The 15756-nt window shown below is 35.4% G+C and overlaps 6 protein-coding genes across 6 annotated transcripts; 1 reads left to right on the top strand and 5 right to left on the bottom strand.

The window, feature by feature from the left end:
- Positions 1–398: 398 nt before the first annotated feature.
- EV154DRAFT_430726 (Spc98 family-domain-containing protein) lies at positions 399–1808 on the bottom strand (the record flags this gene model as incomplete). Its single annotated transcript, XM_051596554.1, has 2 exons — positions 399–1165; positions 1253–1808. The coding sequence occupies 2 exons, from the start codon at positions 1806–1808 to the stop codon at positions 399–401; spliced, it is 1323 nt and encodes a 440-aa protein (XP_051451758.1).
- Positions 1809–2075: 267 nt separating this feature from the next.
- Positions 2076–3317, bottom strand: EV154DRAFT_93567 (uncharacterized protein). Its single transcript, XM_051607847.1, has one exon. The coding sequence runs from the start codon at positions 3077–3079 to the stop codon at positions 2387–2389; it is 693 nt and encodes a 230-aa protein (XP_051451757.1). The 5' UTR covers positions 3080–3317; the 3' UTR covers positions 2076–2386.
- A 26-nt stretch (positions 3318–3343) lies between these two features.
- On the bottom strand, positions 3344–5191 carry EV154DRAFT_527970 (ARS binding protein 2-domain-containing protein). Its single transcript, XM_051603533.1, has 4 exons — positions 4966–5191; positions 4432–4914; positions 3762–4360; positions 3344–3693 (listed from the first exon to the last, which is right to left on the bottom strand). Exons 1-4 carry the CDS (start codon positions 5140–5142, stop codon positions 3468–3470), a joined length of 1485 nt encoding a protein of 494 aa, XP_051451756.1. The 5' UTR covers positions 5143–5191; the 3' UTR covers positions 3344–3467.
- A 2924-nt stretch (positions 5192–8115) lies between these two features.
- EV154DRAFT_396922 (uncharacterized protein) lies at positions 8116–9862 on the top strand (the record flags this gene model as incomplete). Its single annotated transcript, XM_051595201.1, has 6 exons — positions 8116–8187; positions 8247–8498; positions 8557–8659; positions 8725–8831; positions 8881–9117; positions 9191–9862. Coding segments are annotated over 6 exons (1443 nt in total), but the record flags the coding sequence as incomplete, so codon positions are not given.
- Positions 9863–11215: 1353 nt separating this feature from the next.
- EV154DRAFT_527966 (P-loop containing nucleoside triphosphate hydrolase protein) lies at positions 11216–13528 on the bottom strand. The gene is made up of 8 exons (XM_051603532.1): positions 13233–13528; positions 12884–13180; positions 12724–12820; positions 12583–12664; positions 12412–12520; positions 12234–12355; positions 11951–12176; positions 11216–11895 (listed from the first exon to the last, which is right to left on the bottom strand). Exons 1-8 carry the CDS (start codon positions 13420–13422, stop codon positions 11303–11305), a joined length of 1716 nt encoding a protein of 571 aa, XP_051451754.1. The 5' UTR covers positions 13423–13528; the 3' UTR covers positions 11216–11302.
- A 1241-nt stretch (positions 13529–14769) lies between these two features.
- EV154DRAFT_527964 (uncharacterized protein) lies at positions 14770–15015 on the bottom strand (the record flags this gene model as incomplete). The annotated part of the gene is made up of 1 exon (XM_051603531.1): positions 14770–15015. Exon 1 carries the CDS (start codon positions 14983–14985, stop codon positions 14773–14775), a length of 213 nt encoding a protein of 70 aa, XP_051451753.1. The 5' UTR covers positions 14986–15015.
- Positions 15016–15756: the final 741 nt, after the last annotated feature.

Raw genomic sequence — 15756 nt, 5'->3', positions numbered from 1 at the left:
GTTTTTTTTAAACATTGGCTACATTTCGCTAACAAGGTTTTGTTTTCATGCGTTTCGACTATGAAAATTGATCGTCCGCTTTTTGTTGTTTCTGTTATTGTTTTCGCCATTTTATATCAGTGCAAACAAAATGTGGTAACGTAATACCAAGAATTTTTGGTTTATTTATGGAAATATTAGATGAATTTTTACCCCTTCCGAGTGGTGTGACCCATGCAATCAAGCGTGAGAAAATAGATTGTTCTTATTGATGAACAGGCTAGAACCACGTTGTTTATGATAAGAGCAGTAAATACTGGAGAGATTTGCGCATCTGATCCTGCTTTTTGTTGTTATTGATAACGAATTTTATTTTTATTTTTTTAATTGACCGCGTAGATAAACAATCTTCTTCATTTTCAATCGTGATAAAAACCATTTAAACTCAAACGAACGATTAAATCTTTCACGAAAACATCCACGGCCAATTTAGCTTCATGTTTGGCATATAAATCCTTAAATATACTGACACTAGTATTGTTTAGGATATTACTTAATCTTCCTGACCCTTTTTCTTCAATCAGATGTAGCACACGTATAAACACCGTTACATGTCTATCAAACTGCTGAAATATTCGTTTACACTTCATCATCAACTTTTCTTCCGCTTTCGAATCTAATACGGTATAATCATCCAATACAGCACCAAAGATGACAATATCATGCATGATAGGATACAAGGTATTTAGTACACGTAATTGACTCTTTTTAGAAAAACACTGATACAAAATACAGTCCAATACATGTTCGTGATACTCTTTAAACGTATGAGGTTCCATAATAAGAGAGTATACATCATTTGATGATGTTTTCATGCCTTCTACATGCTCCATAAATCGTGACCATGTACCTTGTATCGCTGTGTCATGAACATATCCTTGTACAGCGTTCATAAATTGATCCATCTGAAAGCGATAGCGGAATATCTTGTCTCGGACATTTGTCTGATGCCATTGGGTGGTTTTTAGATATCTGAAACTTCGCTTGGGGACTGCGCTCACTCGTAGTATCTGCAGCAGAAATGTAAAGATTCGGTTATATTTGCTGATGATCACTGGTGTAATGACAATATCAAGCGGGTATGTTGCATTATAGTTTAACTCTAAAAAATCCAGTGCTTCCACCGCTTTGCATGCATATAAATTTAGTCTTTTGATAATCCCGCTTTTTCCTTTTTTTTTAAAAAAAAAAAAAAAAAAAAAAAATCACTTACAAGTGGGATTCAACCAGACACTAGATTCAGTGGATTCACGTATGGAGAATGAAACTAACTTTTCTTCCAGCAACAAGTTTCGAAATGCTGCATTTAGCTGATAAGGCCTCGGTGGCCAACATGTTTCATGTTCCAGCTGAATGCGCGATTTAAAAAAAGTTTCTTTCAATCCAATGACAAACTCACTTTTTCCAAATAAATAATAATCGAATAGTAATGACAGATGTTCTTGAAGTTTAAACTCGTGCAAAAAGAATGTCATGAAAGAAGAATTTAACAAGGGGCACCATACCTTCAAAGGTTTTAAATAACTCTGACAGGTGATAGTATCAATAGTGGGTATAAAGCTTGTTGGTTCTTGCTCATGTTTGATCAATTCTGTCAACAGCACCAAGAAATCTCCCCCTAGGTCGGGGTTCGAGTCAAGAAATTGTAAGCGTGGTATCATGTCATCTTCCATTGAGATATCAACGTCAGTGGTTTCCTGTGTCCCTATGGTTTCTACTTCCACATTTGAAGTCTCGATGCGCTGACATGTCTGCAGAAGTTTTTTCATGTATCTGTAATCCCATTTTATTAACTTACATATATGCATACTTCGTGTAACACTTACTCGTCACTTGATGCAGTTTTTAATTGGTATTTTAACGACAAAGAATCATTTAAATCGAACAAGGGATGATCAGGTCTTGTCCTTTTTAGTAACTGAAGTGACTGTCCAGATCGAAATATGTAAACTGATAATTCACTGTTTATAAAATATGGCAGCTTGGGATTTTCTCGAATCTACATCGATAAGAGTTTGAAAGAAAAATAAATAGACACATCAAAACAGCATACCTGGAATCGCTTTAATAAATCTTGTACATGTCCATGTGTCATAATGAAGAATTCGCTGTATGGATCCACCAAAAATCCACTTGACTCTAGGCCAAGCCAGCTACTGAGTATACTATTGTAGGGTTCGCTGGCTTGACACAGCAAAGATAAACAAACATCTCTGTACAATGCATGATTTCCAGACTGCGCAAGATCAGATTGCTGTATTTCAGCATACAACAGATTCAAAATATCAACACCGAACGGCAAATAAAATCCATACTTTTTAACGTGATCTTTCTGTTCTCTAGTTAACTAATGAGACAAAGGTAAGAAAATAAGAGTGAATGAAGCGCGTGTCGGTTTACGTCTGACCTGCGAATTGGAATCAACACAACATAAATCACACAATTGCTTGGTTAGCGTTGATAAATCATTCACGTATTCATAAAGTCTTAGTACAGTAACATGATCCTCTTTTTCAAATACTGAAACGAGTGTATATTGCATATTGACATGTAGCTGTGATAGACAGGATGATAATGCTAAGCCTGTTAATCCATAACGTTCTGGGTTATCTCTACACATATGTGCGACATATTCGATTCTTCTTAATCTTGTTCCAAATAATAAAATATCTTTTAAAACGGGTTGGATAGCGACCGCGCTCACACCTAATATTCGAATAGGCAACATTTCAAATCGGTTATGATTCCAAACGAAATAAATGGAAGGTAATCCAACCATGGCTTGAATTAAACTTTTTACCAGTTTTGATTCATAGACTACTTGAGCTGTCGTATCCGTTCGTGACTGAACAACAGGTTCAAATAAACTGGTCGGGGCTTCTGACAAAAAAGGTGTGCCAATGTTTTTTTGAGCAAGTTTCGTTTGCGCAAATGAAGGATAATGAGCATTATGTGTATCCCACGATAATGTGTTGAATGTCGTCTGGATAGCATTACTGGTCCAAATATCGTCTTCTTCGTACTCCATGTCGTCTTCCATACCTGAAGTTTCTGTCGTAGTCACGGATTCAGCTACTGGTAACGGTTCAGACTCTGCAATGGATCGAAGCAGGTTGAAGGGCTGATTCGAAAGCTGTTCTAGCTTAAGCTCGTGCTGCTGCCAACGAATATCTAGACTGCTGTATAAATTGCTTTACTCTTAAGAATATCGTACCTAGGAATACCTTTTAATTGTTGTAGCTCAACAAGCCAACTAGAGTCTTGATTGAATTGAAACATTGTAAAGACGTAAAGTTTTTTTTTTCCAGGTATTTTTTTATTTTTAATATATGAGTTATGTGTAATGCGCGGGGGGTAAAAAAATTTACAATTAGTATAATACAAAATGAGAAAAGTGTGAGTGTGAGTGAATGTGTATTTGTGTAGAATCAAGCCTGGCCATCTGAAAACTCGTCTTCGTCTTCTTCGTCAGTAAGCGAAGGGCCTCTGGTTATATCTTCGATCAACTGCTTTCTCCATCTTTCACTGCGAGCTTTCTGCCTTAATAATTTATTCATTTGGTCATTCATCGAGGATTGCTGCTGTATCGTACTTTCCAAAGTGGCAATGTAAGCTTTTAGCCGACTAGTCTCTTTCTTCATGGATATGATTGTACTTTCGTGTTGTGTGCAATTCGTACAAGAAGGTGGCGTAGGCAATGATATTTTTTTGGTGGTGGCGACATTGGATGTACTCTTGTTGCAAAGATGGTAGGTGAGCCTGGTGATGATGAAGTAGAAGCCAATTCATCCTCCTCCTCCTCTTCCTCCTCCTCTTCTTCTTCATCTACTTCATCTTCTCCCTCGTCATTATTATCTCCCTCTTCTTCATGTCCAATCATGGCAATATCCCCATCCGAATCTTCTTCAGTACCAGTCACTCGTTCATCATCATCTGATTCATCTGTATTAATTGTTCTCAGAAACTGTTTGGCGTTTTCAATGAGTTGGACACTATTTTGGCTGTGATCCCTCATTCTCTTTCTACTTCCCGCTAACAATATGGGTATTCTATGTTCATCGGATACGAAATCTTCTTCGTCTGATTGGGATTCAATATTGGGTTCCACATTCGGTCTTCGTTTCTTATAGTTGCCCATCATTAGACAGCTGGAATATTTTTCACTAGGTGCGTTGAAATAATACTTGTTTCCAAGCAAAAAATCGAAGTAAGAGTCTATTTTGTATCGATGCATCCATCGTTTCACTCTTTGAGCAAATTGAGGTCTGCCTGCCATATCTACCAATCCTAATTGTCCTACTAATTGAGACCAATTTTTTATCTATATATATATACATGTACATATTTTAGTATGAGCACAGAAACTTAGTCACATATAATATACACACATACTTCTTTTTTGTGTAATTTAAGTACAAGTTGGTATATATCCCATGTGGTATACGATAAATCACCTGTTTTTGGCACAGAAGAGAACTTCCGTTTTGCATACATTAGACTTTCGATACCATCACTGATGTAATTGGGATCGTGTTCTAATACAAATTGTATGTAGCCGTCCTCAATCGTATCACAAGATACGTTATCTCCTGTAATCGTGACTTTTGTCGTCTTTTCGGGCGGTTTCTTAACAATGGGAGGTGGGGAACAAGGTGATTTTGTGGAAGGTGACTTTGTAGAAGGTGACTTTGTGGGAGGTGACTTTACAGCAGGTGCATCAAATCGCTGAAAATTCGCATTGGTATATGGTACAATATTTTGCGTCGCATATGGTTTTTGAGCCGTATCTTTAGCAGGTTCGTTGAAAGGAAAGCCAGGTGTGGTTTCCAGGTCAGTAGTGTTGTTGAAAAATAAATTGGTTTTCATCCATTCAGACTAAATAATATAGATTAGCTTCAGTAAAAGTATACACGGAAGGGGACCTACTGGAGTTACGTTAGGCATGTTGAATAAAAAGGAAGAGGGCTCCATTCCATTATTTGTTGTAGATGGACCTTGTTGAAACAAATTATTATTTCCTCGAACATTACATGAGGTTTTACTTGCTGTTGTCAACACTTTATTGTCTCCTGCAGTTCGATGAACAAGATCGGACAAATTCATAATAACTTCTTTATGAATCACCTAATATGGTTGTGGAAAAATACAAAATGATTTGCGTTTGAAAAATTGGAGACTGAGAAAAAAATATAAATATTTCTTTTTTCTATCAGCCAATCAAGGGATTCAATTTCTAACTTGTCGATCTACCAGTTGCAAAACTTTAATTTCAAGACATGTTGTTTACCTTTTTGGACAAAAGATTAACCATGGCTTCAGTAACTCGCTGTCTTTCTTGGTGAAAAAAAGGATTCTGTCTTTTGTTATACCGAATTTGTAAAAGCTTAAAAGAGCATATCGATGGTTGAAATGTATTGGACATCAATTTTATATATACATCAATTTTGCAGTTTTTGGTTTAAGTAATCCGGTCTCAATCTCCTCTTTTTTTTTTCTACAACTACTTTGCTGGGTAAAATTAGCTGCCCGTTATGGTTTTATACTCTTAAATAGTGCACCGAAAATTTTGTCGCCCTCATAGCCGTAAAAACAGCCTTCCCAGCCTAGATTTAAAAAGAAGCGAGATACAGTTTCTACTTCTTCCGATTTTAAAATTCGTGGGCTGAAGCTGCAGTTTATTGGTATTACTGGGTTTTCTTCTGTATCAAAGCAGCCTGACCTTATCATAAGTTCGAATAGAACATTATTAACCGCATTTGGATTTAGATCACTATTATAGTAAAATAAGGTGTCGATGTGCTCATTTTCTGAAGGGGTATAACATTTCGTCAATCGTAAAAGTGTTTCGATCTATAAAAGGGTCAGCAAGATTTTTAAATGATCCAAGTACATTCAGCGCATGATTTCTGGATAAATAAAATCAAGTTTAGCTTATAGATAAATTGTTTGTGGAGAGGCGTAGTATAATAGTGTCCAGATTTAATAAACTTTTAATATAGATGGGACTACCTGTCTACAGCTGGAATACGTCTTGTTTACTTTATAGAAATTATATCTCACTTGCTTGCACCGTCTCAGTATATCATAAGGATTAAGTTGAGAGCAACAGTTTCTGCCACTTATATAGACTTTTTATGATGAATTATTCTTGTGTTCTTTGAGAACGTTGGATGGGGGTCGACGCCAATCACAAGATAATTTGAGGGTGTATAATTTGAGACAATTTTACATAGATTTGAATACGTGTTTTTGTTATTACAGTCAAATAAAATTCGTATTATACCATCCATATCAAAGCTAGAAACGTGTCTTGGAGTCAGCAACATATAGCGGCAACTATGTGTAGACCTGATATCACCGGTGCCTCGCGAAAACCCGAGCACAGCTTTTCACGTGTAAAAAGATGACCTTTTAGAATCATGTATAATAATTATCCTTACTTTGAGAATAAAAGAGTCTGCTAGCAACTAACTTTTCATTAATATAACATTTAAAAGAACAAGAAAGAGAGAAGAAAAGTAAGTGAATTTTGTTTATTATGAGAATAATAAACAATGACTGGCTTATGTCAGGGTGAGGTAATTATTTATTTATAAAAATGGAATAGCTGTACCTCTTTTACAGATTGATATGCTTTAAAACATGATGTTATCCACTCAATTCGTGTTAATCGAATAAAAGTTGAATCAATTGCTTTTAACCGGACAACGTGGTGATTTAACTGATACGTCGATACAACCAAAAATATATTGAGATATGATATTAAGACTTCATCTTTAAATATAATGAAAGGGCATATACCAATTATAGCCCCTCATTAATTACTATTATTTGATTCAAGTAGCTATGAAAGAAGAGATCGTTTAAATGTTGCCGTCTGTAGCACTAAAATGATTATTTTAATTACAAAATCGGAAGAAAAATTAAGCTCCTTGGTCAAAACAGAAATTATCAATGCTACATTTGCCATTTTAGAGAGCCATAAAACAATTGTCAATTAAGTAACCAAGAATATAAAGTCTTTATCAAATGACACAATAACTTGCTTTGTATACACACAAATCAAACAGATTCTTATCTAAATGGACAAAAGTTTTTAAGTTTAGCATGTCTAAATTACGCCAAACTATAATTGATAAATATACGGATAGCCAATAAATCGTATCCTGTGAGCGTTACTTTGCATAGCGATAGTTGCTCGATTACATTTTCAGTAGTTTGCTAGAAACATCGTGTGATTATTAGACTTTTTTTTTTTGCAGTAATAAATGATATTTGGTTTTCACCCGAGAAAAAAACAGTTTTTTAACAATCAAATTGAGAAACTTACATCATCTACGTAGCATTAAAATTTCGCATCTACTACATAATACTCGAGAAGCTTGAAGGGATAATTAATCAAGTTACGGGTTCTCATATCCTATCGGTGGTAGCCACACTATTTTTTGTATTTGATTGGAAGCAATATTTATGACCTGCTGCGGCTACATAGGCTATATGATTGTTTGGACTTGATAAAAAAACTACACAGGTAATGAGGAACCACAAAATGGGTTCCGAGATTGAATCCCCGTGCTTGTAACACTCTGCGGTCATTAAATTCGAGGCGTAAAAATAACCTTTTTTTTTTCGGGTGTCAGACGTTTCTCTTTCACTTTCTTTTTTATCATAGCGAAATGAGCATCTTTTCGTTTTGTCTAAATTCTCATTTTTATGATAAAAGTAGCATTAACTATCAGCTGATACAAGAATTTAGTAACAAGTACGGAAATGTTGTTCAGTTCACCCCTCTACAACAAGAAAATGCATTGAATGTTTTACTCTCGGGGCAAACAATGGCTATCAGAGGCGAACTACTGCGTAATAGTCCAGTCAAGGTAAAATTTTCCAGAATAAATACAAATGGATGGGAGGTTCAAGAGCTATTACTAACACTTCTCGCCGCAGTCTGTTTTACTTATAAACTCACCAAACATCAATGCTTTATTTCATCCGGAAATTAAAACTAGTTTGACCAGAGTCGCCAAAGAAAATAATGTGGAGTTAAAAGTAGTCAATTCAGCAGCTGAACCAGAAATTCATTTGCTAGGATCAATTGACATGATCGAGTCTGCACGCGTACAAATACTCGTGTTATTAGATCAATTGGTAATGTAGTAAATGCTACCTCTTATTCGCTTACTCAATTTTTATTTCGAATATTCTAGTCTGGATTGCTGGTAGAAACCCTGGATACTATACCATACTATCTACATAATCTCGTTTCTGGGCGTAAACACGTTCAATTACAATCGATTATGGAAGAAACTGCAACAAATATTTATTTGCAATCTCCCTTTAACAATACCTGTAAAATCATTGACAATGAAAAAAAATCACCTACTATCTATCTTACGGGTGAATCCATGACTAATTTAAACAGAGCAAAAGAGCTCTTATGCAAACTAGCCTCTCAAAAGGTAAAACAAAACATTAAATCATGATTACTTACTGGACTTGTGCTCATAACTCTAATAGTCTAAATCTATGTATCACAAAGATTCCATAATGGACGCAAGAAAAATTGACTGGATTCTGTTAAATAAGAAGACAGACCTTCGAAAAATCATGAGAGATAATGGTAAATCATATTAGCCTCTCTTTCTTCGATTTTCTTTTTGATCCAGCTAATAAATTTCCTATTAGGTTCCTTTTTTTTATTTCCATCTTTAGGTTCTGGCAGTAATTCTGTTTCCATCTATGCGGAGAATAGAATCAACGTTGAACGTTCAATTCGACTATTGAATTATTTGGTAAATCACAATTTTGTTTGTAATAAAACAAATATTAATCATTATATAGACCTCAAGTATATACGAAGCGACATTTGATTTTATTAACGTGGACTCTCTGGATTCATTTATTCATCGCACATTTGGTGGCTCAATCGAAAAATTTGCGGATATTCTTTGTCAGTTATCTCAATCTTCTGGTGCAGATGTTCTATTTAAATCTGACTCTAATAAGCTGGAATTGTTTGGTACAGAAAGACAGGTTCGAAATGCATATCAACTGTTAAGTGGTATGCCTTTTTTTAAGGTTTGTTTGCTTCCTCGCATATTTTTTTTTTTTTTAAGAAAAACTGACATAAAAATTGTTTACCCAACTGCAGGAAAATCATCAATTTACAACATTTGCATTGGAACTAGCTACGGATCAGCGTGAATTCATAAGTGGAAAAAAGAATGGTAAAATTAACAAGATTATGAAATCGTGCGCTGTTACCATCCGATTCTTAAGTGCAAATGAGTATAATTCGGCGATCATTGTTGAAAGTAATAATTATAACAAGGCATTGGATGGTCTCACCATGTTACAAGATGAATTACCTGCGGAAACCTCATTTTATGTTCCCGAGATTTATCATCGTCGCATCATTGGTGTAGCTGGAAAAAATATACAGAAGGTCATGAAGAAATACGGTGTATACGTCAAATTTTCGGGTGCAGAAGAGTTCACCTCCATGGGTGGATACTTTGAAAATGAAGATAACGTAGTGGCACGCACTCCAATGAAGAACCAGATCAATCTTGAAAATCTCAAACATTCTGTAACTGAGTTTATCAGCTTTCAAAAAGACAAAGAATATAGTTTTACAACCATGTGTATTCCATATGTTTTACACAGGTCTATTCCAAACCAATATGGTGCCCAATTGCGTGAGGTATGTCGTACAAACAATGCAAAAATTTGGTGGCCCGAGCGGCTAGGCTCAAATCAAGTAGTAATATATGGTCCACAATCACAAATTTCGACTGTTGTAATGTTTATTAAACAATTTGTGTTCATTGAAAATCATATTGCTCTTGATATCAAGGATGAAAAATTATTGCTGGCACCTGAGTTTGTCATACCGTTACAACAAAAACTTCAAAGTACTACCAACGTGGAACTAATTGTGCAACATTTGGACCAATCTAACGCCAATACCGAGTTTTCTGAATGGATTTCATGCTACGAGGAAAGTCACAATATTGTTGTTTATCGCCTACATTACAAATCTGGCCAGGAAGTTGAACTTGGCAAGGCAAAGGAATTGATTCAATCTGCTATTGCAGCAAAGGGAATTTCGTTTGATGTAGTCGTGCCGAAAACTTTAAGCTCCATATATACTACGCATCAGCCAGACTTGGCTGAACATGGTAACAGCCATAATACAAATATTCTTTCTTTGATTTCTTCACCCTCATTTGTAAATCAAGATGACACGAATATTGACAATAATGCCACGCATCTATCAGACGGTCTTTCTATATTGGACAGCATGCCTAGTCCTCCCTTGTCAGATTCGCACCATTCGTTCCATCCCCATGATGGTATTCCTTCTTCTTTACTTTCCGCTCCTCAGCCAACAGGAAAAAATATTTGGGCTTCGCCTCGTATTCAATCCAATAACGTAAGTTTTTCTGATCTTTCCCTTCCAAAAATGATGCTAATTATGCTTAGATTATTCCTCCTATGATGCAAATGGAAAACATGCACTTGGGTGCTTACCAAAATGTACCACCTTCACCCCCTTATCAATTTAAGCAACCCTCCTTCATGATGAATCCATCGAAAATGCAACCTTCTTTCAATGCGCCCGGTAGTAACAGTAATGGTGGACAGCATCATAAATCATGGCCTGATATATTCTTTGGCGGCCGTGACTTATTTGACACTTTACCTATTCGAAGAGCTTCTTCTACTCAACATGCCTTCGAATTTATCCCAAATAGTACTACCTCGGACTTTGATCACAGTAAGTTTTTTTATTTTAAAAAATGGCATAGTAAAACAAAATTAACTTGGCTCCCGTAGAGTATCAAAACGAGTTCCACTTACATGAATCACCATTTGCTTATCCAAATCAACCAAGAAGACCTCAAGGATTCAATTTATAATCCATTATTCTTGCAACAATACCCCCAAACCTCTCACTATCTAATTATTATTATTTTTTTTTAAAAAAAAAAAAACGTCTCTTTTATCTTATACATCTCATTACAATAATTATTGAATCATGTATTTTACCTTCTTGAAGCAAATTATGTTAAACTGATTTAGAACGAGGGTTTTTTATACGTGTTTTTTTATATATATATATGAGATATAAAGGGTATCTTATTCGCGATTCATTAATGCTTATTACAAAAAGTTGATGGGGAAAAAAGTTTGAGTTTAATTTTATAATACAATTTTTAACTTTCTTATATTTTATTAAAGTAAGCATGGGTATATTGAATTATTTTGCTTCTTTGGCATCTTGTTCTACCTCTTGGACATCAACTTTTTTCTCTTCTTCGGGGGTTTCTTTTTTTTCTTCATCAGCATTTTCTTCAACTTCATCGCTGTTTTCTTTCTCGTCTTCCTTCTTTTCCTCTTTTTCATCCTCCTTCTTTTCTTCTTTTTCATCTTCCTTCTTTTCCTCCTTTTCATCAGAAACACCAGAATGGTTCTTTGATTGCTTTCTATCTAACTCTACTCTTTCTAAGAATTCAGGCACTCTCTTGAACATTTGCTCATACAGCATCTCCTTCTTCCAATCGTTTGCCTTAGATTCCAGCAACATATCGATAAAGTAACTCTGAATTTCGGCTGTTGTGACATGGTAGTCAGGAATAGTCTTTTCGAATTCTAAAGCAAGCTTCTCCACTGTTTTTCTTTCCTCGCCTTCCAAGGGTTCAGATGTCTCATCATCCAAATCCATAAATCTCCAGAAGGTGTCACGAATTTGTTCGGGGGCTGCATAATCTAATTTAAGCTTAAGATCGATTCTACCGGGTCTAAGCAAAGCAGGCTGGATTTTGTCAATATTATTACAAGTCATGAAAATCACTAAAAGGGATAATGTTAAAGCACAGTTATACAAATTTGTACAATTGCAACTTACTGGCTCCTTCTTGACCTTGAATACCATCTAAAACATTCAAAAGACCAGACATTGTTAAGGTAGATGTAGCCGCCTTTGTTGTGCTGGTAACAGACTCAAACAAGTGATCAATGTCTTCCATTACAATAATAGAATTGTGAGGCAAATCCGACATAAGAGAGGCAAGAGTATCATTACCACCAATAGCAGACAAGCTAGCAAATGCAACATTCAAGTCCAACGAGTTCTGTAATCGAATATATTTAGTATTATTGACTTTACTACGGTTATACCAAGTACTTACGGCAACAGCTTGAATAATCGAAGATTTACCGGTACCTGGGGGACCATACAAGAGATAACCACGACGGTGAGGAATACCTCTTTTCTTGTACCAGTCAGCTCTGCTTCTAAATGTTTTCATATCTTTACCAATGTTTTTAGCCAAATAGCGTTTTCAGGTTCTGTTTTATAATAATTACCTTGAACCAATTTCTCTTTTTGACCGTCACGTAAATGCACACTATCCAAAGATCTGTGTGGTAATTCTCTTTCATAGTTCCAAGAGAAACCGCTGGCACGGTAGACATACTGAAAAGAAACGAAATTTAGCGAAAGAACAACTTGGATTCGGTTTTCATTTTATCACTTACTCTCGTAACTGTGGTAATATTGTATTGGTTTGACCATTCTTGGATAAACAAGTGCAATAATTTAGTATTTGGACTTTGCATGCTACGTAATTGCAATTAGAAAAAAAAAGAAAAGTTGAGAGATATTTTCAAAGGTTGTACCTAATATCGATATGTTCACCCAAATCTTCTGTATATGCCACAAATGAAACTGTGATCTTATGTCCTCTATAAACCAGTTCTTCATTAAAGGTTGGGGCTAGATTATAAACAGAGTATTAAAATCCTGGACATTCTCAAATTCCTAAACTTATAAACTTACGAGGAAGCAATTGTACTTTTAAATCCTCAGATTCACTCTGCAAGGTACTTCCTTCTGAGATCCAATCCTCATCCTCTTCATAGAAATCTGTACTGGTGTAATTTCCACAACTAGATCCCTTATATTCAGCTACACCGGATGTTAATTTTCCTCGTGATGGGCCATGCTCAAAGACATATCGACTAATGTTATTATACAGTGAATTTGAAGAGAAAATCCGTACGGAGACAGTGTTTGAGTTTGTCACTTTTTTAAATATCATCTCAATTAAATTGTGCCAGTGTGTTTTTAAGATTGCTATCGGGAAAGGTATAAATATAAAATGAGATCGAGCTTTTTTTTAACTTACGAGCAATATAAATGGCCAAGGAGAGAGCAACAAAGTCATTTCCAAAGTACTTTTGACCGAGATTGACAAGACGTTCACCAAGGAAACTTTTCCAGATATTCTCATCAGACATCTTCTCCAAAAGAGTCAGCAAAATATTCACAGCATTTCCAATATGGCTGGATGGGTTAATCAAATCGGTTACGGACATGAGTGTATATGAAAAGTTAAAAAATCAGAGCAAAATTACAAAGTTGAAAAAAAAAGATAATGTTTTAATTTTGACAATCGCTTCTATTTATATGCAGAGATGATGCTGCGGCCAAATGAACAGTGGCAAAGTGCAGTACTTTACAGGTCGCAGTAAACGTTGCCAAGGTGTTACAAAAGAGTACATAACGCATCTTTTGTGTATCGTGTGTAACATGCTGTATTATTTTTAGCGTTAAGTCTGCATCGTCCCAAACAAGTGGATAGAAAGCAAGCAGTGCTTACGGTGCCAAAATGTCTATTCGTATCCTGTGTGGTTTTTAATGAGAAAACTTCACCTTTTAAAAAGCTATATTACGTGATGATAAACACCAAAATACGTAAGTCTCTCTGACGCAATTTATGTACTGAGCATTTTGTTTACGATAACCGAAATGAATTGTGGCAAAAAATAAATAGCGTGTAATTTGTTTTTGAAGGTACGACGCTTAAATTTGCTTTGTTTTGTTATATATCTTACCGGTCTTCTTACCGATTTAGTACATTTCTATTTAGGGTTATCCGACCAAATATTTTCATATTAAAAAAAGGGACCTCTGCCAAGCTCTTCCCCAGAAAACCCAGATGTTTCCATTCCATTGGTTATCCCCTACATCACTCTATTGTGCTAATGGTGTAGCAATCCGCAGTAAATTCCAAAAAAAAAATCCGACAGACTTGTTTATATATAGCCACTTGTTGACATTGTGTTGCCCCATATGACTTTTTGTTTGGACTCGAATTTCTATTTAAATAATTTACACATAGCCTGTGCGTAATGTTATTAAAATATAATCCTAATTTATTCCTAACACATTATTTACGGCTTAAATTATTTACACTAACATATAATAGGACTTGATGGCTGGACCTATTATCCTCTTTGTGATACTGACTGGGTCTTACAATAACACGTCCATATTATACACAGCCACAGTGACACAAAAGCATTTTTTTTTTTTTTTGATAGACGGATCGTTCCCCGTTGTACCTTTTTGCCTGCGCTAACTTTTAACAAAATTGGCTGTGTAACGAAACATGATGCCAGGACAATCAAAAATAAATTTTGGCCAATCAGTTTAGTAGCGGAACCAAAATTTCAGCCACTGCCGCAAAAAGGGGTTTGTGCCATTAGAGACTTTAAGGGATTAAATTTCAGTGCCGATTAGTGTTTTTTTCACAGCGATGTAAGCAAGCTACATTACGTCAGTGGGCGCGGTTGTTTGATAGTACTATATTGAATAAAGGAACATGGCACAGTTTTTTTTTAAATGGTTCTGTTTATTCTCTGGTGAATGTGCTATATTTCCTATTAATCCCATTGACAGTGTATTGTATAATGGATGTAAGGCAAAGGTCTAACATAAAAATCTGTTTTAATAATCCGATCAGATTTGCCTGTGTCTATAGTTAGTCCGGCACGTGTATGTGTTTTATCACACCCGGGCCCTTGTATATTTATCAAGCCTAATCCTGCAAGAATCAAACCAAGTTTTAGATACGTGGTCCATACTTTTTTTCTCATAAAATCTAAATGAAAGTTTTCAGAACATGACATGCAAATGTTACTTTATGAATGTACTGGAAAGGCATCAGCGAGATTTTTACTACACAAGTAATCAATTTGTTAGACAAAATAAAGCAATAATACATTACGGATTTTGTCCGCTATAAATAATCAGCATCTTAATGATTTATCAACTCTAGCCAGTCGCTTTTTATTACAACCTATAAGCCAAGTATGATACTGAGTAAACCCCATTTATTTTAACCAATGGATTAACTTAAACAAAGCTGAACGAAAAGTTGGCATAGACTCTTTTGTGGACAAGCTAAGAAGCAAGTATAAATGTCTCCCTCAAGGGGTATTTTCTTTCACCCAACAAGTACTTGAATAGTCTACTTATGATGGAAACAATATACTTAGTAGCAGAACCAGGCTTTTAGGAAGATGAGCAAAGATATAAAAAAATCGAGCTGTGAAACTTTTTATCGGTTTCATTTTTGGACCGATACTAATGAGTACAATTGATGGTTCTGGCAAATGATAGTGTTAGATATAATTCCGCCGCATACCTATTTAATTTATGGGTTACCACCCTTGCAAATATTAAAACAAAAACTTATTCCACGCCCTTAAATCTTTTTTTTTTTTTTTGGATCCTTGCTAGACTCTCAGAGTTTAATGCAAATGCCGTTATCAATAGCCGCGTGGCGTATAAACAATGAGCTTGAACGTATGGATCTTTTCATGAAATTTCAATGGGCGCACGTTAATGACTTTAAATCAGGAACA

Source organism: Mucor mucedo (assembly GCF_025094135.1).
Source record: "Mucor mucedo strain NRRL 3635 chromosome Unknown EV154scaffold_173, whole genome shotgun sequence".
Lineage (NCBI taxonomy): Eukaryota > Fungi > Mucoromycota > Mucoromycetes > Mucorales > Mucoraceae > Mucor > Mucor mucedo.
The sequence above is the reverse complement of the archived record's forward strand: the minus strand, read 5'-3'. Positions and strand labels throughout refer to the sequence as shown.